At 46.6% G+C, this 25,940-nt stretch overlaps 1 protein-coding gene across 2 annotated transcripts in view; it reads left to right on the top strand.

Annotated features, from left to right (window-relative positions):
• tln2b (talin 2b) overlaps positions 1-25,940 on the top strand; it is a 167,632-nt gene that overhangs the window by 100,050 nt on the left and 41,642 nt on the right. For both annotated transcript variants that reach the window (XM_080737399.1, XM_080737400.1), the window contains exons 23-32: positions 1,066-1,179; positions 7,120-7,233; positions 7,952-8,086; positions 8,269-8,397; positions 8,500-8,602; positions 9,609-9,817; positions 10,232-10,351; positions 22,062-22,259; positions 23,402-23,541; positions 25,374-25,467. In XM_080737399.1, coding sequence (XP_080593525.1) covers positions 1,066-1,179; positions 7,120-7,233; positions 7,952-8,086; positions 8,269-8,397; positions 8,500-8,602; positions 9,609-9,817; positions 10,232-10,351; positions 22,062-22,259; positions 23,402-23,541; positions 25,374-25,467 — 1,356 coding nt within the window. The remainder of the gene's footprint in view (positions 1-1,065; positions 1,180-7,119; positions 7,234-7,951; positions 8,087-8,268; positions 8,398-8,499; positions 8,603-9,608; positions 9,818-10,231; positions 10,352-22,061; positions 22,260-23,401; positions 23,542-25,373; positions 25,468-25,940) is intronic.

Raw genomic sequence — 25,940 nt, 5'->3', positions numbered from 1 at the left:
TTAAGTGTAAAGGTCTGCATTAGCCCCTGGTATCGGTTTGACCCTAATGACTAGCCCCCCACATCTCTGTTCCACAACTCCTCGTATTCAATCTACAAAGCACGTAGACTGCACATAGCCCAAAGCCAAGACCTGGCTCACTATCAGACGTATGCAGACGTTCATCTCCATCTGCTCTATTGAGCCTAATGGTTATAGCCACGGTGCTAACTGCTAATGGCTTCCACCCATTGAGGATACACAGGAGATACCGCAGTATGCTCTGCAAGTGGAATAGATAATTGCACGTGATGATGACGCTTATCGCAGACAACCGCTTGTCCTTTAAGAACCCCTAAATCTGTTCTTGTGGCGCAGAGGTTTCCTTTCCTGTCGGGCCTTAATGTGGTTCTAGACGGCACTCTTTTATTTTGGAACACACAGAATAAGTATCTGTGTGTTGTTCCCGCAAGAGATAGGAATGCCCTCTCCGTCACTCATCTCACTTCCAAGTGCGCTCTGCAGTCTTGTTTATTTTCCTCAGGACAAAGATATCATTGTTGTTCAGGCTCCCCCTCCCCTTGATGATTCTCCTACTACTCACCAAACACACAATGTTTTCCTCCTACTATTTTCCATCTTGCCAGACACTTCAAAGCACTCTTGAATTAATACCAAATGAGGTGTCATTTTTATTTTATTATTCTTTAAAGACTTTAACTCTTTCATTCCTATTTTGGGAATGTTATTAATAAAACAACAAAAAAAGATCTAGATGGGCTATTTTTGCTATAGACGGTGTCACACTTTTAGGTGACGAGGAATGATCAAATTCCTCTACCTCCGCACCGCAAAACCGGAAAAGGTATCAGTGGACAGTTTAAAGCTTACTCTACTTAGTGGACGCAGTCTGGGCCCCAGTATGATACTGCCTGAAGCTCATGCACGCAATGGGTTTGCGCTGATTTTCCTTTCAGCTTTCTGTGAACCTTCTTAGCTTGATGTATAATAACAAGAGCCAATGCCACCCTTGTGTCTGCTATCACTCCCTGTCCTAATTTAGACCTAATGATTTCTTCTCAACAGATCGCTGCTAAGCAGGCAGCGGCTGCTGCAACTCAGACCATCGCAGCTGCTCAAAACGCTGCTGCCTCCAACAAAAACACTGCCTCCCACCAACAACTAGTGCATAGCTGCAAGGTACGAAACCAGAATGGTGTGAGAATTGCTTGTTGCTTGCTTTTGTCTCTGTATCTGTGTGCCTCTCAACATCCCTACAAAAAATTGGCTTAAGGGAGGACGAGCCGGCGGGCTCATGTCACTACATCGTCATGCTCATGTCACCACGACTCAGCCATAACCATATTATAAGGAGTGTCCAATGCAGCTACGCCCAAATATGGAGTGAGTTGTCTAACCTCAATGTGTTCTCATGGCATTAGGTGCAAACAAATCAGTCAGCTCCATATATGGGCCTAAAAGGTGTAATGACAGATACAGAGATCTCCATGTATGTGCATATCTACGATGCAACATAGGCGCGAGGGCCTTGAACGTGCTCTAATATAATTGCGACCATAGGTCGCTATTCAGTATGAAATCCTCCAGCTCATGTCCGTCCGTCCGTCTGTCTGTCTGTCTGTCTGTCTGTCTGTCTGTCTGTCTGTCTGTCTGTCACACCTCATGCTCTTCTGACATCACAATGTGTTGCAAATGAATGGCCGAGACACAATTCCTTTGCACTGACCTGTTCTGACATCACAATGATGACTTGAAACTTGATCAAAGTTGATCCCATGCCAAAGCGCCAGTGCTCGCCCAGCAGTCTGCTGTCACCCAGTGGGATGCGTGCAATGATTAGCTCTGAAACCTTATCTCTAGCTTGTGAAAGTTTACTTTTCTTAAATTCCTACTTTTCATTTCTTTCTTAGAAACGGGAGGTTTGACATGGCTTTGTAATTTCTTAGAACTCCACCATCTATTAAATGGCTTCATCAGTAGAGGTTTTACAACATGATCAAGAGAACAGAAAGCTCAGTGAACTTGCTTTCTGCAGCAGCATCTAAGAACTGCTTTTGGACCATGCACTCTTTTGCATCTGAATTTATGAACAGTTATGCTCAGTTATAGCAGTATGAAACATTATCAATGGTTAACGCTTTTTACACTACCAAATCAATGCCCTGCTGAAGGGTGGCTGCAGTTATATGTTGAATATAATTCTAGCTCTTCAAGTAGATTCATTAATTCCATAGTCTTAGAGTCAACGTTGTTGTTAATGTGAATGTTAAATCATTAAAAGTCATATTTGGTGATAACAATGAGAGCAGTCGGTATATTGCAATAATAAGTACTGGTTCAGCTTTAGGCACAAGGCTTGCTATTCAAAGGATGAGAACTTATTTGTTATTTCTGACTTTGTACAGCTAAACATTTAGTAGTAGGGATTAGGGAATAGATATCAAGTTAGAAAAATTTGCAGTATGAGTTGAAGGCACCGTGCTTAGACTTTGGCTAAACACAACAAGAATGGAACTTATAGGCACTGAAATAGGATCTCTTGGTGGTGATAAGGAGCCATCAGAATGTATGCTGTGTCCGAGCTACTGCAGCAGGGACCCCGAAAATATCAGTTGCTGTGTTTTTAGCTGTGCTATCAGTAATCATGGTGCCACAGACTCTGTGGGGTGTACCGGTATGTCATGGTAGTTTCTGGGGAGTTACAGAGAAGGAAAAGAACAATAAAGCACGCACATCCACTCACTAAAAAACAGATGCCGGGCTGTGGTCAGAATCCATACGAAAAATAAGGTCTGCACACTGGATCATGCCCTAAAGGTTTTAAAATGGATTATTGGTTCCTATAGTCCATGGTGTAAACCGTAAAGGAACCAATAATACATTTTAAAATCTTTGGAGCATGATCCAGTGTGCAGACCTTATTTTTCTTATGATCATATGAGGGACATGGGTGCAAATTTAAGGAAGGCGTTTAGGCCGTTTTGGGTATTGTGGGGATTCTTGCCTGGGTAGGACAGAGGGGTAGGTTGGGCGGCTTGGGGTGTAAATGTGGTGCGAGTAATTGCCAATTTATCCAAATTGATTTCTCCCCGCACATTTCTGTGTTGTACCCTATTGGCTCACCTGCCAGTGAAGAGCCATAGTGCCTCTGTCCTGCTCCTTCTTTTCAACAGCCCCACTGGCAGCCTGTAGGAGTACTTGCAGTGACATATATCATCCTCCCCACCCGGCTTCTCTCCCCTGAACATGGATAGATGATCGGCTAAACCGCTGCTTCTGCGTAGCCACAGTGCGTCATCATGGTCATTATGGGTCTGACGCTGGTTTAGGTTGCTGGGTCCTTTTAATAATCTTTCCACGTATATTACAGTATAGTACATAGCATATACCGGTAGTTGCCCATTATTGAATGTCAGGCGTTACCTCATGTTGCTTTTCTTGTGGTGAGGGGTCATCATGTTTGTTCTCGTGTCTGCATGGCCCTGGGGCTCCAGTTTTTGGAGCGGTGAAAGCGCTCCCAATAGACAGGTATATCCGTGGGTATGTGGGTGGGTGGGTGGGTGGCTGGCTGGGTAGCCGTGTCCGTAGCCTGGCAATACCTTGAGTGGCCACACACAACACACTAGTTAAAGGAGGGGCGCTGTTTTGTGCAGGCCAGGCACACTCACCACTCACTCACAGGCACAGTTTACAGTTTACAGTTTAGGCATTTAGCAGACGCTTTTAATCCAAAGCGACTTACAATAAGCAGATACAAAACACCACAAGATAATATGTCAGTACATTTAGTTAACTATAAAAACAGGAACAGATTGAGGGCACTGTTGTGCAGCCTAGACACACACACACACACACACACACACACACACACACACACACACACACACACACACACACACACACACACACACACACACACACACACACACACACTCACATAGGGTATAGCTGCTCAAATTCACCGCTCCACTTCGAACCAAGGTTTGATTTTTTTATCTCTGCTCACGATTGCTTTTTGCTTCCTTTTTGTTTTGCTTTTCAATATTCAACGGACACAAATGGCAAGACACAAAAGGTGGCAAGACACCTATCACCTTTGCTTTGACATCCGTAATGTACAGATGTCACATTGCTACAAGACAGAACACAAATCAACTATTGTACAATATCTATCACTTCCAAATTAAAACCTTTGGGATAAATTGGCAAATAATAGTTGTCCATGGCCTGAAATAAAAGATTCCACTTTTCCCAGGATTTGTAGTCTGAGAATGAAAGTAAGCTCTTTCATGATGTAAATTTCACCCACAATATCCATCCATTGTTCTCTGGGTGTGGGGTCAGCAATGTGTGACTACTTTCTTGCTTGCTGCTTGGAAAATCTTAATCAAGTATTTGTCGCCTCAACCAACTCTTTGGTTAAGTTGCCAAAATATAATAAAAAGCTACACATCCTGCCAATACTGTCGAGTTTTGGAGCAGGACCAAAAATATGAGTGTTTTTTGCCAACCTTGTTCTGCTCACCATATTCTACATTTGTTTGTTCCTGTGCCAATAATTTGTGGTGGTCTCCATTTCAATGCGCACACAGATTCATTATCGGCTCAAAACTGTTCTGCAGTCATAGTGTCAGTGATGACTGTGGTCTCTGATTATTAACTGGCGTTGAGTGGGCACTGGGCAGATATCTTTCCCTGCCAGGGTGGCAATGGCATTGCATTCAGTCGGCTCAGCTGCCTTCACTTATGCTGTCTCACATCAACTATTTCTTGGGAAATAATGGTAAAATGTGTGTGTTGTTCAAAACTCCATATCTGAGTTTCAAGCACGTTATCTTCTATACCAGGGGTCTTCAACGTTTTCAGGCCAAGGACCCCTTAGTTGAGAGAGAGATGAAGCAGCGACCCCCACTACATTATCATAGATTCCATATAGTTTCATTGTTTGACAGCACAATCATCAGTGTATTTTGGATTCATGACAATTTGCGTTTTCAGATACACTTGAACTGTCAATACTTTACCTTTCACTCTGTACTTAGTCTGCTCTTTTCCCCCTCAACACCAACTCACAACGCCTCGCGTTGCGAGGCGTTGTGAGCTTGTAGATCTGCTATTTTTGGCTAAAGTCCTCAGAATATGGACACTAGGGTTCAAGTGGTTAACTTAAAAAAGAAGAAAAAAAAGAAAGTTTCTATCACTCAGAGATTTGGAGGACCCCCTGTTGTAACTCTGAGGACCCCCTAGGGGTCCCGGACCCCCTGTTGAAGACCCCTGTTCTATACTATTTCCTGGCAGAGATGGACAATTGGGGATTCATATTATAGAGGAGCCATTTCTCCACAGGCTGGTCGTTGTTGCGACCGAAGGTCACAGTATAGTATGTGAAACGGCACGTCTGGACATGTACACTTTTTTACGGTCTATGGGTTTTCCGCTCTGACGTCACTATGATGTCAGGGGAACCACTCTAATAGAATACCTTTTATGCCCATACATGGAGATCCCTGATGTCATCAATATTAATCCCATATCTAACAGGACTTCATATGGGAACGCCCAGACTAACAGAATCCACATATGGCCAAGACAGATGGCCAAGATAGCCCATACATGTGTGGCTGGTTCTACAGACAGGGATCTCCATAAGTAAGCATGTTTGGGCTCTCACAGCATATCTCCATATACAGTACATGGATCTCCATATATGGGTACCAGGGGTCTCCATATATGGGTAACTGGCCAGAAGACCAAGACATGGCGCTCTTGTCACCCTCAGGCGTCTTACTAGTATAGCTTCCGTCTGTTTTTGATTAAAATAACTTAAGGACATAAAATAAGTGATAATGGACATTATTTTTGTTGCTAAAATAGCAGATCTACAAGCTCACAACGCATCAAGCTTTACTATTAAATACTGTAAGGCTGTAAGAGTTGAGACTACGGTAATTGATTTTAGTAAATTAGCATTTTCTGTTTTTTTTAGTTTTTGGGTTGATTCATTGATATATATATTTTTTTACAACCTATCAAAAAATTATATTACCGGTAATTGCAAAAGTAATCGATACAATAATCGCTCTGAAAATTTGCAATAGTTGCAGGCTTGCAGCCCTAAACACAATTGGCTCAGTGTTCAGGGGAGGGAGGGTGGTCTGAGGCGGTGCCTGTCACTGCTGAACGGGCCTCTTTACTGGCAGGTGAACCAGTAGGGTACAACAGCAGTAGCAACACACAAATGTTTGGGGAGACGTTAATTGGCATAACCACTAAGAAAAAAACATAATGCATTTTCATTCAACTTGGTGGGAACGATCACAATAAATTACATAATCGGTCATATCAGGAATAGAGAGACTTGTGCGGTCAGGGTATTTTAATTGAATGTTACTGAACAAAGGGGGCACGGTGGCGCAGTGGTTAGCGCTTCGCCTCACAGCTAGAAGGTCCTGGGTTCGATTCCTGCCGGGGAGGGGGGACGCTGTGGGTGCTGGGGGCGTGTTTCTCCCTCCGCGTCATCAGCGCCCACACCCTAGGTGGGGTCGGCGATAGGGCCTTTCTGTGTGGAGTTTGCATGTTCTCCCCATGCCTCCTAGGGTTGATACCCTCACAAAAACATGCAGTAATCCTGGTCTCAATAATGCCTCCCCCTGGCCAGCCGGGGCGCTTGATGGAGGGGAAAGGAACTGGTTGGAATAACGTGTTCCTTCCACGCGCTATGTCCATCCCGGGGAACTCCCCCCTGTCAGGTGAAAAGAAACAACTTGGACTACTCATGCATTGAAGGAAGTATGAGGTCAGTCCGTTGTCTCCCCAGGCGTGGCAGAGGGAGAGCAGAGCCCAGGATTACATAGGCAATTGGCACTGGGTGAAAAATGGGTTGCAAAATCGTGGGATAAAAATTAAGAAAAAAGAAAAAAGAATGTTACTGAAAAGCAGAGTAGTATTGGAATAAACGTAGCACTAGAACTAGCATTAAGTATGATACTGTATACTGTAGTAGACCTTATGATGTATACAGGTACCTGTCAGAAAAGTCTTCTGACGCAGGTAAATGCGTCAGAATGAATGATTTGGATCTTTTTTAAATGACACATGACTATCTGTGTGCACGTGCAGGCAGTGGCAGACAGCATTCCCTACCTCGTCCAGGGCATGAGGAGCAGCCAGGCTCAACCCGAGGAGCTCGGTGCCCAGCTGGCCCTCATCATGGCCAGCCAGAGCTTCCTACAGGTGGTCACTCTCACTGGACTACAACCTCCACCTTACACCCTTTCTGTCACATGGCCAAAGGAAGATGTGCCCCTAGCGCAGTGTTGTTTTTGACAGCGAATTTTGATTTAGTTTTAGTCATAGTCTTTTGAATAAAATGTAATTTAGTTTTAGTTATAATTTAGTCACGTAAAAAGTATTAGTTTTAGTCTAATTTTAGTCGACTAAATATCATAAGATTTTAGTTGACTAAATCTACAGTTGATTTAGTCCGACTAAAATGTATTTTGGCAGGCCTTGATGGCATCGTAATGACTGGTTTTACACTTGGTTGTGTGCTGACAATAGCAGATCCACAAGCTCACAACGCGTCGCTGTGAGCTTGTAGATCGGCTATTTTCAGCACGCAACACCTGAGAGCAACCAAACATAAAATGACTCTCTTCTCCACTGGTCCCTCCCTAACGTTTTAGTCTAGTTTTTATTTTGTTGACAAAATTGTCAATATATTTAGTCTTAGTTTTAGTCACCACAGCTTAGTTTTTGTTTAGTTTTTATTTAGTTTTTCGTCATAGTTTTAGTTGACGAAATCAACACTGCCCTAGTGCTTGTACAATTGCATAATGTTAACAAACCTTTAAATGACATGCCAGCAAGTGTATGCTTGGCTTTGCATCTTTAACATGTCCTCTATCCCTGTTGGTACTGCTGCTGTAATGTTCCTGTTTCTGTCCCCCAGCCTGGCAGTAAGATGGTCACATCTGCTAAATCAGCGGTTCCTACAGTGACTGACCAGGCTGCTGCTATGCAACTGGGCCAGTGTGCCAAGAACCTGGCTACCTGCCTGGCAGAACTCAGGACTGCCACCCAGAAGGTAAACTTATTATTTATTGGCGTAAGCTGTTTTTATTTCCTGGGTGAACTTAGAGACCTCCTGATCCCTGATCACACTGAGAACGATAGATACCAAAGGCAAAACATTGTGCATTGTCACTTTTTTCATTCTGCTTAGTAAGTTACTTGTGAGTAATGTGTTTGGTGTAAAACATGCTGCAGGCCCACGACGCATGTGGTCCTCTGGAGATCGACTCAGCCCTCAAAACAGTCCAGACACTTAGATGTGAGCTTCAGGATGCCAAGATGTCTGTCATCGATGGCCAACTCAAGCCTCTTCCTGGGGAATCAGTAAGTACAAAATGATTAGTTACAGTATAGTTCGTTTTTTGAAAGGTTGCAGACCTCAGTATTTTGAAATGATATTGATAGATGATGTCCTTGTCCATATAGCTGGAGAAATGTGCTCAAGACCTGGGCAGTACTTCCAAGGCTGTGGGCTCCTTTATGGCCCAACTACTGACCTGCGCTGCCCAAGGCAATGATCATTATACAGGTATGAAAACTGTAGTTTACTCAAAGAGCAGTTTCCACTAACAGGATCCACTAATTTAATTTATCTGAGAGTATACAACACAGTGTACAAATGTAGTGTATAACACCAAATGGATTCGGTTACATTTGTACACTCTGAGTTAAAATAACACTACAAAATGTACTGTGTAGTTGAATGACTTAAAAGTCGAATGACATAAAGTCCTTTTTTTAGGTAGAAAATGCTGCTTTTTTTTTTTACATGTCACTGTGTTAAGTTGGAAGTGGAGATGGCAGTCAAGGGAAATCCTGACAACCTGATTTAGTGGTGGTGTTATTGTTACAGTCAAACCCAGAGCCCTGAGACCGGCCTGGCTGTTTTTACCGCCCTCAATTCCAGCTCAATTGATGCTCTCCGGGGAGGAGAGATGAAGACAGATTTGAATAGTGGGTTCTAACAACGAGGGCTCCCAGGCAGAGCTTGACGCTCGCACCCAGGGTGCCACACACTACTCATTAATCTTATTTTCACTAGATTTAACTTTCCATCAGCAACTGGGTCCACTCATCTGGATAATGCAATTTAATGCAATTTGCTGCTTTCCCTCTTAGCTTTATGTATAGCTAATAAGTGAACGCCAGCTCCCACATGGGAACACATGTGACTTTATTAGCGCGTTTGCTTTAACAATGGAAGTGTTACAGATTGCCTTCATTATGGCATGGTTCGCTAGTGTCCTGCTGATTCGCACATTACTAACACTATTCTAGTCAAGACTGTAATCATGCATACCATAATGTTTATATTAGTTCATCACAGGAATGCTGGTAAGGGCAGTTCATTAAATAAAACATGTGTTTATTCAGTTAGTACATATTGGCTAGAATAGAGCCAATAGAGATATTGTTCCACATCGTAAAACACAGGGGAATGAGGATGTCAGCCACCCTGAATGTTTGTCAGCCACACTGCTTTGTAGAGAAATACTGTGCTTGTTCACCTACATGCCTGCGTATTGGTACGGTAGGTGTCGCTGCAAGAGAAACGGCACAGGCCTTGAGGACGTTGGCCCAGGCAGCCAGGGGTGTGGCAGCCAGCACCAAGGAGCCCCAGGCTGCAGCTGCAATGCTGGACTCAGCCCAGTGCGTCATGGACGGCTCTGCCATGCTCATCCATGAAGCTAATCAGGCTCTGGTTCACCCAGGGGATGCTGAGAGTCAGCAGAGACTGGCACAGGTAAGCCTGGGTACTGGTAAACTAAAACAGTGGGTGCTTCATGTTAACATCACTATGATCCTGTCTGGCCCCGCTCTCTCCCCTACTGATTTGTAAGCATCTCTCCTCTCCATAACAATTATCCCCTCTTAGCAGTGCAATTTTCTCTCCTCCATCTCTCTTGCTTTGCAGTCCTGTCTCAAGAGTGCCACTGTAAAACCGCTCATTTTCCGGCAGCCCTCTTGGAGATATATTATTTGGCATGTGTCTGTGACAGCAGCATACATTTGCAACCCTGGATTGTTGTGTGCCACTGCGGCCACAATTCAAATTTGCATTGTTTTTTTACTCACTTGCTGTTGTGTTGTGGGACTGTCGTGCATTGTCACAATGACTTATGGTAGCCCATTGAAGGAGCATTGTGCTGTGTTTCAGGTGGCCAAAGCGGTGTCGCACTCCCTGAACAATTGTGTGAATTGCCTGCCTGGGCAGAAGGATGTGGACATGGCCCTCAGGAGTATCGGAGAGGCTAGTAAGAAGCTGCTGGTTGACACGGTGAGATTTACTGTTGCTTTACACCGGGGAGTCCCTTACATCTTTCATTATGGAGTGTTACAGGAGGATCCTTTATTATTCTTAACACAGAATTAGGCCACGTGTCCACCGGAGACCTGTAAAAATAACAGAGCTCTTTTTAGAACCAGGCGCCATCCTGTTGTCAAGTGGAGACGTTAGCCTTAGCATCAAGCATTAAGTTGCTCCATATCGTCACTGTCGGACAGAAACCTCGTATCTCCAGGTTTCAAATGTGTACGTTCTTTCGCAAAGCAAAGCCCTGCTTCATCATACAAGGCCGTCACACAAAATTAGTGAAAACAGCAGATCTACAAGCACACAACGCCTCGTGCTGCGAGGCGTTGTGTGCTTGTAGATCGGCTGTTTTCACTAGTTTAACTCATTTTTAAAATGATAAATACAAAACGAACGGTTTTGGACATACAAGGTTTCCACCCGACAACGACAATATATTTGCTAGGTGAATAGTCTGTTGACACTACTCTGGTGGTCCTGTCTCTGCTTCATTCCTATTGATTGCTGGAGCTTTGATGAGCGCCGGGGTTGACAAAGTTTAAATTGTTTCAACTTGAGAACAAGTCAGCACCAAGCACTAAAAAGGCATGGCAGGTTTATTTATATGGCACATTTCAGGACAATTCAAAGTCAACATTAAAATCCCTGTCAAGGGCATTCAATAATGTGTTTCTAATCACATTATATGTTTAAAGATTCATGGCTGAAAATCTTAAGATTTGACTGAATTGTGTGAAGTAAGATTTGAACTTTCTTTGAGTTATTTTTTGGACCTGATGATGCACAATACCTAAAGTGCGTCATTACACCTGGGAAAAACAAAATCCACTTCCAATAACACCCTCATTAGTTCTCCCGGGGTTTGGTGACAGTGTAATCACAAGCGAAGATTTGGTTACCTACTTGGTACCTATTTTGGATAACACATTTTCTGGTGAAATAATTGCATCAAAAGTGATCACGAAAGTCAATGAAAGAAAAAGATTTCCTCGTTTAGAGTGCTCTGAGGACTCTAGACCAGAGCCCGTATCCAGTATTATTTTGACTATGCTTGCATCTCATGGTACAAGAGTTTCCTAGTTCTCAATGGCTCTGGCCTTCAAAATACTCAAAGGAACAATACTACAGTAGTACTAAGAGTAAAACTAACGAGTCAATTATGGGTAAAAAAAAATCCTGTTAACTTCCCCATTAAGGTTTCAAGGCTGATCTAAAAACATGGCTTCACAAACACAAATTGGACTAAATGTGTTTATACAGCATTGCAACAACTGGCCCTTGAGCTAGTCCATCATACTACAGTATCGCAGGACAATAAAATCCAACGTACAAGATCACAAAACGCTTGCAACTACTATGACATCATCGTGTAACACCATCGTATGACAAAGCATAACACAAAACACAGCCACACAAAGCAAGTCAACATAGAGGCAAAAAGGGCAGAGGGGGTAGTGAAAACACTACCCCCTCTACAACAGCCATTACAGTCAAGGTGTTACAAAAAACAACAACAACACATACACATACACATATCAACACAAATGGGGCAGCAGTGGCCTAAAGGTTACTTTGTCTGTCTGTGTGTATGTCACTATGTGCAGGTTGTTGCTGAAAATGAGCACTTGTGCCCAGTTACTACCCTGGGTAAATAAAGAATAATAATACATGAATAAATACATAAACACACCAAATTAACACTATGACACACCATAACAGATAAAGACCCATAACATAATCTCCTAGTGCATTCCAATATTCCAACTAAGTAAACAACTGCAAAGTGCATCCTGGGAAATATGCAAATATAGCAAGCCTCTGTGGAGTGTGGACACGCCCCCCCAGTATCTAAGGCAGCGAGAACTGCAGGTATTTTCACTATTTCTGAAACCTAATTTTGTAATTTTGTAATTATTACATAATTAATGCTTTAAGAGCATTGAGCATTGAGAAACACATTAAAAATGGACATTGATTACAAAATAGTTATAAAATACCCATAAATAATAATACATTAAAATTAAATAGATCAAAAGTAAGTTTACAATGCAGCACAATAAATGAAACAAAACAAGCCTCAATAAAAGGCAGTGGCATGCAGAAAAGTCCTCAGCTTTGATTTAAAAGAACTGAGAGTAGTGGCAGACCCGCAGTTTTCTGTGAGGTTGTTCCAGATTTGTGGTGCATTAAAACGGTAGGTTCCGTACGGAACCATTGTTTACTTAGATATGGAAGGATGACCTCCCACTTGGGTAATGACGCCCCCTGGCGATCATTCAGAGAAACTACTTCAGCTCCCGTACTAACGTAGGTAGGAAGGGCCTGTCACTCAAACCGGAGTGACCCGCCTCCAGGCTATATAAGCCCCCGGAGGCGGAAGTAACATCCTCTTAATACCACTCTCTGCCACATTCAGTGAAACAGAGGGGCATTACGTGGGAGGTCATCCTTCCATATCTAAGTAAACAATGGTTCCGTACGGAACCTACCGTTTACTGTCAATATTCCAGGATGACCTCCCACTTGGGATTCTTAAACTCCCCTCTAAGCCACAACCTACTCTCATACCCCCACACACCCCTCATACGGGTGAGCACAGCCCAAACGGGCGTGACCCATCACCCAGAAGGTCCCAGGCCCACCGGACCTGGGTGTGAAGGCATGAGAAAATAAAGAGAGACCCTGACAGACCGAAGTCCGCCTCATTCAACTAAATGAAAAGGACAAGTCCGCCTTATAAGTAAGACACACTATATAAGGAAAACACAGGGTCCCCCAAAAGTACCCCAGGTGGCTACATGCCCACCTGTGGGAGGGGAAGATCCGACTCCTCTATGACGTAGAGGAGGCAACTGCACCCAGAACCGAATGCGCTAGCGAAGAGGATTCGATATCCAGGTGATAGTAGGCTGCAAAGGTAGAAGGCGAAGACCAATTCGCCGAAACACAAATCTCCTGAACGGAGACTCCCTTTGCCAGTGCCCACGAAGTAGCCACACCTCTAGTGCTATGGGCTTTAAGTGCCGCCGGCACTTCCACACCCACACTAGAGTAAGCCAGCCTAATAGCATCCACAATCCACCTCGAAAGAGTGGGTCTAGACACCGGCTTTCTGACAAGAACATTGCCCATTTCTACGAAGAGCTGAGAAGAAGCTCTAGAACCAGCAGTCCTGTCACAGTAGGCCTTCAAAGCCCTGACAGGACAAAGGCAATTCAGCCGTTCATCCTCCACCGAGACAAACGGAGGAGGATGAAAAGCCAGAAGAACAACAGGCTCCTTAGGAACCACCATGTTCTTAGGAACAAACTTAAGATGAGGCTTGAGCAACACCTTGAGATCATTGTTCATAAACTGCATGCACTCCGCAGACACCGAGAGAGCTTGCAGGTCACCAACTCTTTTAGCCGTGGCCAAAGCCAGCAAAAGAGCCGTCTTGAAACTCAAAAGTTTCAAAGGCATCCCTACAAGCGGCTCAAAGGGAGCCCGACATAGGCCCCCTAGAACCACCTGCAGATCCCAAACTGGGAACAAAGACCTAGTCACCGGCCTCAAACGTTCAACTCCTTGCATGAACTTGATGACCTCCGGGACTTTAGAAGGTGCCTTGCCCGCCACCCCCAGGTGACAGGCATTAATAGCCGCCAAATACCCCCTAAGGGTAGAAAATGCCAGACCACTTTTCAAGCGGTTCTGCATAAATTCCAGAATTTCCTGGGCTGACGCCACATGAGCCACCACAGGTGGAACACGCGACTCACACCAGTCCTCAAAGGCATTCCACCTTCCATCATAAGACGCCCTCGTAGAGGGCGCCTTAGCACTCTGAATGGTAGCAACCACTTCAGAAGAAAAACCGGCTGCCAGCAGGTTTAACCTTTCACGTGCCAAACCCACAGGTCTAGGACCTGCAGGTCTTGGTGGAAGATCTCCCCCCTGGCCTGACTCAACAGGTCCCTGCACTGAGGCAGCTGCCAACCCGGTTCGCAAAGGAGAGGGGCGATCGCCGATCTCCACGTGCCCTTGTAGGGAGCCACCAGGAGCATCTCCAGACCGAACCTCCTGACTCTCTCCAGAGTGGGTCGGATTAAGTCGAAGGGGGGAAACGCGTACAGTAGACCTCTCGGCCACGTGTGCGCTAAGGCGTCCAACCCCAAGGGAGGACTGCCCTTCACCGCGAAGAACAACGGACACTTCGTATTCTCCGCTGACGCAAACAGGTCCGCCACTGGCTGACCGAACTTGCGAAAAATCTGGCTCGCCACCCTGGGGTGGAGAGACCAATCCTCGTAGCGAGGACCTCCCCTGGACAGGAGATCTGCTCCGCTGTTGAGGAGACCTGGGACGTGTAAGGCCCTGATCGACTTGAGGCGCGACAAGCACCAAACCGTCAATTCTCGAGCCAGACGGTCCAGTGGCAACGACGACAGGCCCCCCTGTTTGTTGACATAAAACATGGCCGTCGTATTGTCTGTCCTGACCAGGACGTGACAATGCAAAATCCAAGGCTCGAAATGCTTGAGCGCCAGGAGTATAGCCATCAACTCCAAATAGTTGATGTGACGACCCCTCATCTCCAGAGGCCAAAGCCCCTGCGCTGTGCGCCCCTCGAAAGTGGCTCCCCATCCACTGAGACTGGCGTCTGTCGTGATCGACTTGCGGGAAACCACCTCGCCAATCGAGACTCCGCTGGTGAGGAACCCCTCCACCAGCCACGGAGACAGGGCGATCGCGCAGGAAGGGGAAACCGTAACCTTCTTGTACTTCAAGGAGGGCGGGATCCCGAGGGATAACATCCATCTTTGAAAAGGTCTCATATGAAACCTGCCCAAACGCAACAGATGTACTGCGGAAGCCATCATTCCCGTCAGTACCATGCAACTCCTGTAAGTGACCTCCTGGCCCACTTGAAAGGAGTCGAGACATTCCCGAAACCTGTCCACCCTCTCCTCTGAGAGACGGGCCGACATGTCGGATGAGTCCAGAAGGACCCCAATGAATGTAAGACGACTTGCTGGAGTCAGCATGCTCTTGCCGTGGTTGACTATGAAACCTAAGGCCTTCAGGTGAGCCAAAACCACTTGTGTGTGACGCGCCACTTCGTGGGCGGAGCTCGCTGAAATCATCCAATCGTCGATGTACGTCGCCAACCTGACGCCCTGCTGTCTCAGCGGGGCGATGGCTGTTTCGGTCACTTTCACGAAAACCCTCGGGCTCAGTGACAGACCGAAAGGGAGTACTGTATACTCGTACAGGCGACCCTCGAAGGCGAACCGTAGGAATTTCCTGTGTGGGGGATAAATCTGGACGTGCTGATAAGCATCCTTCAGATCCACTGAACAGTGGAAATCCCCTTGCCTGACCGACCGTAACATGGTGGGTACTGTTAGCATCCTGAAAACGTATTTCTTCAGGTACACGTTTAGTGCCTTTAGGTCCAGGATGGGACGTAGCCCCCCCCCCTTTTTGGGCACCAGGAAATAACGGCTCCAAAATCCCATGCGGGATTGGGTCCTGTCCAGCTCCACTATAGCACCCTTGCTTAGCAATGAGCTGATCTCTTCTCTCAAAAGACTTGCTTTTAAACCACGCGCCCTGGTATGAATAACCCTGCTCGAAAGCGGGGGTATATCTGCGAACTGTAACCTGTAACCCCTGGTTATCGTTCGAAATACCCAATGGCTCGGGTTGCATAACTTCCACTGGCGCGCGCAGCGTGCTAGCGTGTTTTGAGCGAGAGAAACCCCACCACTGTGCTTCCGTGACGGCGGAGCTTTTTGGCGGCCGGACCGGAAGTGGGGAACCTGCGTATCCGTATCCGGAACGACCGGATGCGGAGCGCAAGGGTTCAATAGGCCGCATGGCGGAAACACCTTCTGGTTGTACCGCTTGACTAGCGGAGCTATTTTGCGGCGGGACCGGAAGTGGGGAACCTGCGTATCCGTATCCGGAACACCCGGATGCGGAGCGCAGGGGTTCAATAGACCGCAAGGCGGGAACACCTTCTGATTGTACCGCTTGACTAGCGGAGCTTTTTTGCGGCCGGACCGGAAGCGGGGAGCTAGCGAATCCGTATCCGGTGAAACCGGAAGCGTTCGGTTTTCGCTCGATAGAGCGACAGGAAGAGCAAAGCGATTCGACTGATAAACAGACTCGCCCACAACTAAAGCATTCTCCCCTGACAGGAGAGGAACTTTTACGTTTAATACCTGCTCTAAGGCCTTTATGCTTGTCCCTTGACCCGGGCTCATAGTAGGCCGACAGAATTTCTGACTCAAGGTTAAATTCATAGCATCGCTCACGCGAGGGAAAATCCACTCGCGCGCATGAGGAACCATATAATTGTTTGACGTTAACATTACTGGTTGCTGATAAAACCTCTGACTGATTAAAGAGTCCTGACGGGACTCCATCATTCTTACAGGAGGCATGCATAAAGGAGTCATATTGTCGACGCGAGGGATATCCCACTCGCGCGCTTGAGGAACCACATAATTGTTTGACATTAACATTACTGGTTTCCGATAAAACCTGTGATTGATTATCGAGTCCTGACAGGACTCCATCATTACTACAGGAGGCATGCACGATGGGGTCGTCTGTGCTAGTGCGAGAGAGTTGGACAGAGACAGACTTTGCTCTTTCAACATATTTATTGTCGACACAGGAGGCATCAAAATCAACATTTTCATTTCCCCGACACGGGGTACAGAAAAACGCCCTCGTTTGGGGGGAGGGGGACCGAGAGACACCTCGGACCCCCGCCCCAGCACAATCCCCCTCTTCTGAGTGTCATTTGCGCTGTCCCCTACCGCGGCCACCGCGGTATGAAGACTGCTGCCTGCCATCCTTGGACGGGCGGCGTGGCTGAGCGCGCTCGGGAACCACCACCTTGCTGCGGGGCCTGTCAGGCGCCCTGGCTGCAGAGGCTCCCCTGGAGGAAGACGAGTGCTTCTTAAAAGAAGCAGAGCGGCCCCTTTCCTTGACGCGGGAGGAGCGGGACGCCCTCCTAGCTTGCTGCGGTTCTTCCTGTGGCACTGTGGTGGACTCGACGATGTCCTTAGCCGCCTTGAAGAAGGTAACTCTACCCTGCAGCAGCTCCAAGCCCCCACCCATGAGGGTGGTGGGACTGTTCTCCATGTTTATGAGAGACTTGTACATCTCCCCGCGAGGACCTAGAGGCTTCTCGCCCACGTCCCTCTTAGGCTCGAGGTCGACATAGTCGAGCCAGCGGGCTCTCTCAGACTGGAGGTTGTAGTCCATGGACCTGCCCATCCACTTAACCGCATGCCAATTGACCTTCAGCATGATGTCAAATAAAGTGTTCAGTTCAGCTGTGTGCTCCCCCGTGGGCAGACCTTTGACCAGGTCCTTGGTGGAAGCGAGCAAGAGCTGGATCAGATTCAGGTCCTTAGCGGCCAGAGCAGCGGACCGGTAGGCGTTACGAGCCCTGTCCGACTGCAGCTTGTCCTCCAGGACAGTGAACCCCGGCGGGTTGGTGCCGACGGGGCCGACAAACGGCCCGTTTTTAGCCGTGCCTACATCCTTGTACTGGGGTCTGACGGAACCCAGAAAAGATTGTGCCAACAGGTGGTCCAGGTTAGGGCAGGTGGACATGCCTGCCTCCGCACCGCCCACCAAATCCAACACAGAAAAAGGCAGCTTCCTGGGGTCTTTGTGTGTCTTCCATGAGGAATGGAGGGCCTTGGTGAAGCCTTTCACCAGCGGCAGCCTGGAGAGGACATACGGGGCGGGAACCGAAGGCTCCTGCCCGGGCATTTCGTCATCATCCTCGGCCTCTTCAGAGGGGAGAGGAGGTGGCAACTCCTCTCCAACTCTGGCCAGAGCTCTCATGTAGACCGTGAGATGATCCAGCATTTCTGCTGCAGAATCGACGTCCTCTGCTCCCGCTTCACCCGCTTGACTGGCGGGTGGAGGGGCAGTGGTGCCTGAGGAGGCCTGGGAGCTCCCTGCGGCGTCCAGTTGACGTGCTGGAGCCGCAGGGGCATTACCTTTCACTGTGACCGTGAGTCGAGAACCATCGTCCTCGACGGAGTCCTCCTCCTCCTCGGCCGTGTAACCAGAGTATTCAGAACCAGAACCCTCGCTCTGACAGGAGCTCAGGTCCGACTCTCGCCTGAAAGTCTGGACTGTTTTGGTGATGCTCACGTCGAGGGGAACGTCCCCGACGGTCACATCCGAGCGTTTCTTTTTGGGCACCACGCCCGAAGGGGAAAAGGCTACCGGAGGGATGTTAGCCTTCTTGGTCGCCTTCTTAGCGGCGACTTCACCAGACCCGCCAGCTCCAGTGACAGTGGAGCTAGCTGCGGTCGGTTGCGCGACAGGCGGTGTCTCATGTAGCACGGCGCCATCTTGACTTGGAATGGCGCGCTGTTTGCCAAACGGATCTCCGGAAGGCAGCGCCGCACCTTGACCAACGGTGCGGGCCGCCTGGGGAAGGAAAGACTGGGCTGTGGGGTTGAGAGCAGTGGACCCACCTGGTGGAGCGCAGGCCCCGAGGCCTGCCCTGGCTAGGTAGAACCGGTGTACCAGTACATCGTGGTCGTAGGCCACGCAGAAGTCACAGAAAGGTCCTGCTCTCCCCTGAGGACTCAGTGCAGAGAAGGCGTGTGCAACGCCCATGCAGCCGACACAGAGAGGGTGAAGATCCTGTCCGTCGATGAGTCCTGGACAGCCTGGACATTGCCTCGGCAGGAAGGCCAGAGGATCCATGGCGAAGCACTGTAGATAGAGTTAACCAGAAGCAGACGAGCTAACAAGCTAACGGCTAAGGCTAGGCCACGCTTGATTCGGGCAGGGCCTGAACAAGCGGTAAGCAGTGTAGCTAACGTTAACAAATAGCAGACGAGCTAACAAGCTAACGGCTAATGCTATGCCACGCTTGCTTCGGCGGAGGCCTGAACAAGCAGTAATAATCCTTTGTTATAGAAGGAAATAACCGTCGATTTAGGACGGGACAAGAATAAGTATTCTTAAGTACGGGTTAATTCAACACTCGCCGGTGGGCGACTCCAATGCCACCGCTTTAGGCTAATGCGCGAAGAATAATAATACAAAGGCTGAGTTTCAACTTATCTGAATGTGATATCGCAGAGAGTGAAAAGAGGATGTTACTTCCGCCTCCGGGGGCTTATATAGCCTGGAGGCGGGTCACTCCGGTTTGAGTGACAGGCCCTTCCTACCTACGTTAGTACGGGAGCTGAAGTAGTTTCTCTGAATGATCGCCAGGGGGCGTCATTACCCAAGTGGGAGGTCATCCTGGAATATTGACAGTAAACTGAATGCTGCTTTGCCACATTTAGTTTTGTCTCTGCGGACGGAAAGCAGACCTGTGGATGGTTCATAAGGTAGTAAAAGATCAGACATGGATTTCAGTGCTACATAAACCAACAGTAGTACTTTGAAATAAATTATTTGGCGGACAGGAAGCCAGCGTAAAGATCTGAGAAGTGTACTGATATGATCTCCTCTATTGGTCTTAGTGAGGACTTGAGCAACAGCGCCATGAATCAGCTGCAGCTATCTGATCGATGTTTTTAGGGAGGCCTGTGAAGATACCTTTACACAGCAGTCAAGACTAAGAGAACTGAAGATAAATGCATGTACATGTATGTTCTTTTTTTTTTTTTTTTCTTTTTTTTCAAATCCTGCTGAGACATGATATTCTTAAGGTGAGAGTAGGCTGACATTGCAATCACAAAATGTGACAAATATCACTATTTGTTGCAGGAACGGGATTTTGTTTAACCAATGATCTGGGGAGTTATGTGACAATAAGCATCAAACAGCTTTATTATATCCCATACGGTTTAAAAAATAAAAAAATAAAAAAAGCTATGAACGCAACATCCATTCAATCCCAAACTGGAATCGTATGTTGAGGGGTCTCTATAGTCAATAGAGTACACCTCCAAAAGCGCAAAGTGATACAGTAAATGCAAATAGTTGAACCATATGCCGTTGCAACGCTATTTCTCTCGCTCCGTCTTCGGGTCCTGATGGCTTCAACCATAGCTGAATAGGTAGAAAGCTGGGAAGCAGGAGGTCCCAGGTTCAGGATGAAATAGGTCTAATTATTTATTTAAGCCACGATTGACACAACCCTGGGTAAGGCCACTCGGCCTGGTGGAGTTATGCCCCTTTTCAGTCGTCTTAATGAGGCTGTTGAAATTCAGGTCTGAGTCCATGATTACACCAACATTTCTGGCTTGGCTTGGCGTTACATTACAATACTGATTGAAGCTGATCACATACTTTTAATTGTTCTTACTTGGCTACAAAAACAATCTGTTTTTATTTGTTTAACTGAAGAAAATGCTGGCACATCCAGTCTTTGATTTGTTTAATACACTTACTTTGCTTGTATTGGACCATAGTCTGGTGATATGGTTTTGACTTTTGACTTTGACCCCCCCCCCCCCCCCCCCCATAAAACATGATTATCAGGTATTATGATTATACTAGGAGGAAGATTTTTCCAAAAAAGTATACAGAAAGAGTTAGAATTGGGTTTTTATGTGGCCACACCCTCAGTTCATTAAGTATGCATGGATGGCATGGTGGGTGGTGACCCAGCTGATATAGCCACACCCCACAGTGTTGGGTGAATGGTAAATAGGGGAGGAGTTGATACTGTGACATACTTAGTATCTGTGTTTTTTAACTGAATAATAATAATTAATAATTAAATTGGAATAATTGTTTTGCCATTTTCATTTACAAAGAATATATAAATACATATTTTTTATCTTTGAAATATGTTTGAAAATGATGGTGGTATTTATATATGCTTCTCTTCGATGTACATACTGTAGGTAACTGCTACAGCAGGAAGAAAGCCCTTCACATAATTACGAAGAGAAATTCACCATATTCCAAATTAAATGTTGGTCACTTATCAGGATAAACTACAATATTATCTATTTGAGAAAGAAATGCAATCATTAGATCCATTGTCGGCCCAACCCTAGATCCTATATGTCCCCCGGTGAATACACTGCCTTACACCAAAATGTGTTTCACATTTATGTCAAATGTCCAATATCGACGCACACTGAAAGATCCTATGATCAAAACGTTTGTCTGTGCGGTGTTCTAAGCCAGGGGTTTTCAAAGTGGGTGACGACGGGGCACCCTGGGGTGCCGCGACGGCAGTCCATGGGTGCCGCAAGATAATTTGAGAATATTTGGACAATTTTAAACTTGAAGTACAGTTATTTTCAGTCAGATCTAACCAAAATGGCTATTATCTCAACGTTTTCCTCGCAACATAATCACTAAAATATCACTACTGTCAGGCTAAAACCTCTGTCGCACAAAACTAGTGAAAACAGCCGATCTACAAGCACACAGCGCCTCGCATCGCGAGGCGTTGTGTGCTTGTAGATCTGCTGTTTTCACTAGTTTAGTACATTTTATAGATGATAAATACAAATGAACGGTTTTGGACATACTAGGTTTCCACCCTACAACGATGATATGCTTTAAATATAAGGTGCTGGGAGTGAAAATTATAATGTAGGGGTGCCTCGGATTAAAAAAATATTTATGGGGTGCCCTGAGACAAAAAAACGTTTGGGAACCCCTGTGCTAAGCATTGCAGTACAGTATGGGCCTAGTTGTTGATCCAGTGTCTGTCTCCCTGTCTTTGAAGCTTCCCCCCTGCAGAAAGGCTTTCCAGGAGGCCCAGACAGATCTGAACCAGTCCGCAGCTGAGCTCAACCACTCAGCAGGAGAGGTGGTCCACTCCTCGCGTGGCACCAGCGGCCAGCTGGCCGTGGCCTCTGGGAAGTTCAGCCAAGACTTTGATGAGTTCCTGGATGCCGGCATCGAGATGGCGGGCCACACTCAAGTACGTTTCATCACACTCGGCTAAATTCTTTTTTTATCCGTTGCCAGGCATGTACGTTTAATTTCTGGTGCTCGATTAATCTCTTCAAAGAGATGAAATCTAAAAGCTATGATTGACAAAAATTATAGCTGATCAATCATTGGGTGGCTGGGAGCGTAAACATAGAACTCGGAGAACATAGAACCCAGTGAACATAGGGATGACCCCAGGTGGTTTGGTTTCCTGCATTGTCACTTTGGCACCTGTGCTGTTTTGACTAATTTTCTAATTAGAGTCATTCTATGTAATTCATTTAGGCACGTGATTGTCCTCAAGAGCACTTGTGCATTCACATTTTAATGAGATCTTTGATGATGTTCTTGTTCCGGTTATTTGGCTCATTAATTTGGATAGATCGTGTGGGAGTGGAGTTGATCTACCATGACACACAGACCTTAATCAGGTTTATAGGGGCCTTCTGGCGGGGGAGGGAGGGGATAGGTGTGCTGTGGTGGGCGGCAGGCAGGGGCATCACAAGGGGGGGGGAAAGTGGGACTGAGTTACTAGGGCCCAATGTGGAGGGTCCGTAATTATTTTATACTTTAGATATACAAGCTCACAAGCTTGTAGATCTGCTATTTTTGGAAAGTCGTGAAAATGTGTGCAAATCTTTGAATATATGTACTTTTTAAGCGAACATTTGTAACTCAAATGTTGCTCCTGGTCCCTGGAACTAAACATTTTGAGATGGGGGTCCGTGGCCAAATACATATCATTTTGGGGGTCCTTCACATGAAAATATTTGAGCACCACTGACATAGAAACATAGGTTTAAAAAAAACAAAAAAAACAAGGATTTGAAATATTCAGACTCCGCACAAATGCGCTCACAGCGCGGCACACGGTGCCATGCTGTGAGCGCATTTGAGCTTGTATATCTGCTATTTTTCAATAGTTGTACCCTTGTACCCAGGGCCCAGAATTTGGTGTGACACCCCTGGCAGGCGGGACACACATCAAAAGCGCACACTCTCCCCAGCAATACCCCCACACAATTCCTAAACAACTGATGAATTAGGTACATCTCTAGACAATTTGACAACCATGCTGCTAATTATCCGGCATAGACAGCTGCATTATCTCTGTCCCTTTTGGCTGTGCAGAGCCAGGATGACCAGATCCAAGTCATCGGTAATCTGAAGAACATCTCCATGGCATCCAGTAAGCTGCTGCTGGCTGCCAAGTCTCTGTCTGTGGATCCCGGCGCCGCCAACGCCAAGAATCTGCTCGCTGTGGCTGCAAGGTGAGACAGTCGTTGCAGATACGAACCGTCACATAAGGCCATGGCTACACGGAGCTGGATATTTCATATATCCCGGTTTTTCTGATATCCACATAGAAAAATATCTAGGTCCACACGGAGCTGGATATTTCATATATCCCGGTTTTTCAGATATCCACATAGAAAAATATCTGTCCACACGACAAAGATATCAAGGTCTAACAAGCACACACACAGTAAAGTCTTCAGAGATATCCGGGTTCCCTGTCTACACGGATCGAGTGAATCGGATATTTTTCAGTGTCTTCACTTATTTATCCGGTTTAAAAAATATCCAGCTTTGCGGCCGAAAAATCCAGCTTCATGTGGCTGCAAGCTAGCCTAGTTCCAGACCCTGAATCGCTAGCCACACCCCTTTAATTTTTTTGTTTCTGCGATTCAGGTCTAGAATCGCTCTCAATGAGGAGGCCTGCCTCGGTTGAAAATCCAAACGGGCGAATCAGCGTCGTGAATCAGCGTCTTGTGATCAGCGTGGGTGGGGGTTTCCCAGAACTCATGTGTGTTTCCAAGTACACCAGCGCCGCCGCCGCCGTACCGTACCGCACATCGTGTCGCGGTAAAATGCGGTAAATTGCGGTAAAATGCGATCGTATCGATCTCGCTATGAAACACCAGTAGCAGGCATGTTATGTTGTGTTTGATTACTAGTTCGTAGTGCTCCTATTCTGACTGTTTCTTTGGTTAGCAAGTAGCACTAGCAAGCAACAGGTTAGCCACTAGCCAGCCAGGCACACATAACAACACTATGTCATGTGTTGGTCGGTGAACCAATCGCTGAACAGTGCCTCATTTCAGCAACGCCCATCCCTGCAAAGGCTGTGGGCGGAACTGACTTCAGACTGAATAATGAAGTGAAACGAAATGTCAATTCAGGCTGAGTGTCAGGCTAGCTGCAAGCCCCAACAGCACAAAAAAACTGTCTAGCTTCAGAAATATCCAGCTCCGTGTAGCCATGGCCTGAGCCTCTTCAACAAACCGAGAGCCATTCGGTGTTGAGCATGTCCTTCAGCATGTGCTAGTAAACTGACTCTTTATTTTCTCCGTTCAGTTTTCGAGTCCTCATGAGAATCATTAAATATTCACATTTAATACTTAAATGTCATAAAACCTCTCTCTGCTGCCACTTCTAAGCAGCTGGAGGGAGAATCATCCCCTGGTGGAGAGAAGCCAGGCAGCCCAGTCCCGCAGGGGCTTTGGGCCTGACTGAATTCTCTCTGTCTAATTAGGAAGATGGAAGCCTTGGCTGCGGCCTGCACTGTGCTCAGCAAGGCTGAACATAAACTCAACGCAGCCCCGGCACTCCTCTGCACTGTTAAGACTGTCACACAGAGAGAGAGAGAGAGAGTGAGAGAGAGAGAGAGAGAGAGAGAGAGAGAGAGAGAGAGGACAGCAATAGCCATAGTTTTGTGTAGCTGATATAATCTGCATGACTGTGTGGGTGGATCGGATGCGTGCGTGCGTTTTTGACAGGCATGTGTATGAGCAAAGCGTCGTTGTCGGGTGGAAACCTTGTATGTCCAAAACCGTTTGTTTTGTTTTTATCAATTTAAAAATGAGTTAAACTAATGAAAACAGCCGATCTACAAGCACACAACGCCTCGCACCGCGAGGCGTTGTGTGCTTGTAGATCTGCTGTTTTCACTACTTTTGTGCAACGGCCTTTGCGAAAAAACTTACACATTTGAAACTTGGAGATACAAGGGTTCCGCCCGACAACGACGAAAGGCAGGTTTGTGTTTGCATGCAGAGAGACATGTGAGAAAATAGCACTGTGATTGCCCCGTGTGTTTCAGAGCGGTGACAGAGAGCATTAACCAGTTGATCACGCTGTGTACCCAGCAAGCAGCGGGACAGAAGGAGTGTGACAATGCCTTGAGGGAACTAGAGGTAGAGCCGCCCCCTCACACAAACACACACACTAACACACATACACATGCACACACAGTACTACTCCTCACCTCCTCAGGTCAGTCAATATCCCCGTTAGTCTATAGTCTTTACAAACATGGATGTTCGTCTCCCTGAATTGATGTACTGGCCGTTGCTATTCCGCCTCTGATTGATGACGCCGTGGCATTCACAAAGACATGCCCATTCATTTGTCCCCGGTTGCCGTCGGGGTTTTTCGTATCGACAGTGTTTTCGCACACGCCGCAGTGCTCTGTCTCCATGGGAAATAATTAGCCAGTCATTTACTTCCGCTGAGCCCCGAGGCCCTTCCAGCTCACGCCCCCATCTTCTTCCCATGGACTGACATTTATCACCGGCTCTCTGTGCTATCTCACCATCAGCAGAGAACACGCTCTGACTTTTTAATGGCCGTCACTAACGCCAGCCCTAATGGCACGTGTGTTGCAGCC

Source organism: Nannobrachium achirus (genome assembly GCF_963921795.1).
Source record: "Nannobrachium achirus genome assembly, chromosome: 11".
NCBI classification, from domain to species: Eukaryota; Metazoa; Chordata; class Actinopteri; order Myctophiformes; family Myctophidae; genus Nannobrachium; species Nannobrachium achirus.
Note: the sequence above shows the minus strand (reverse complement) of the source record. Positions and strands in the feature narration are given on the sequence as shown.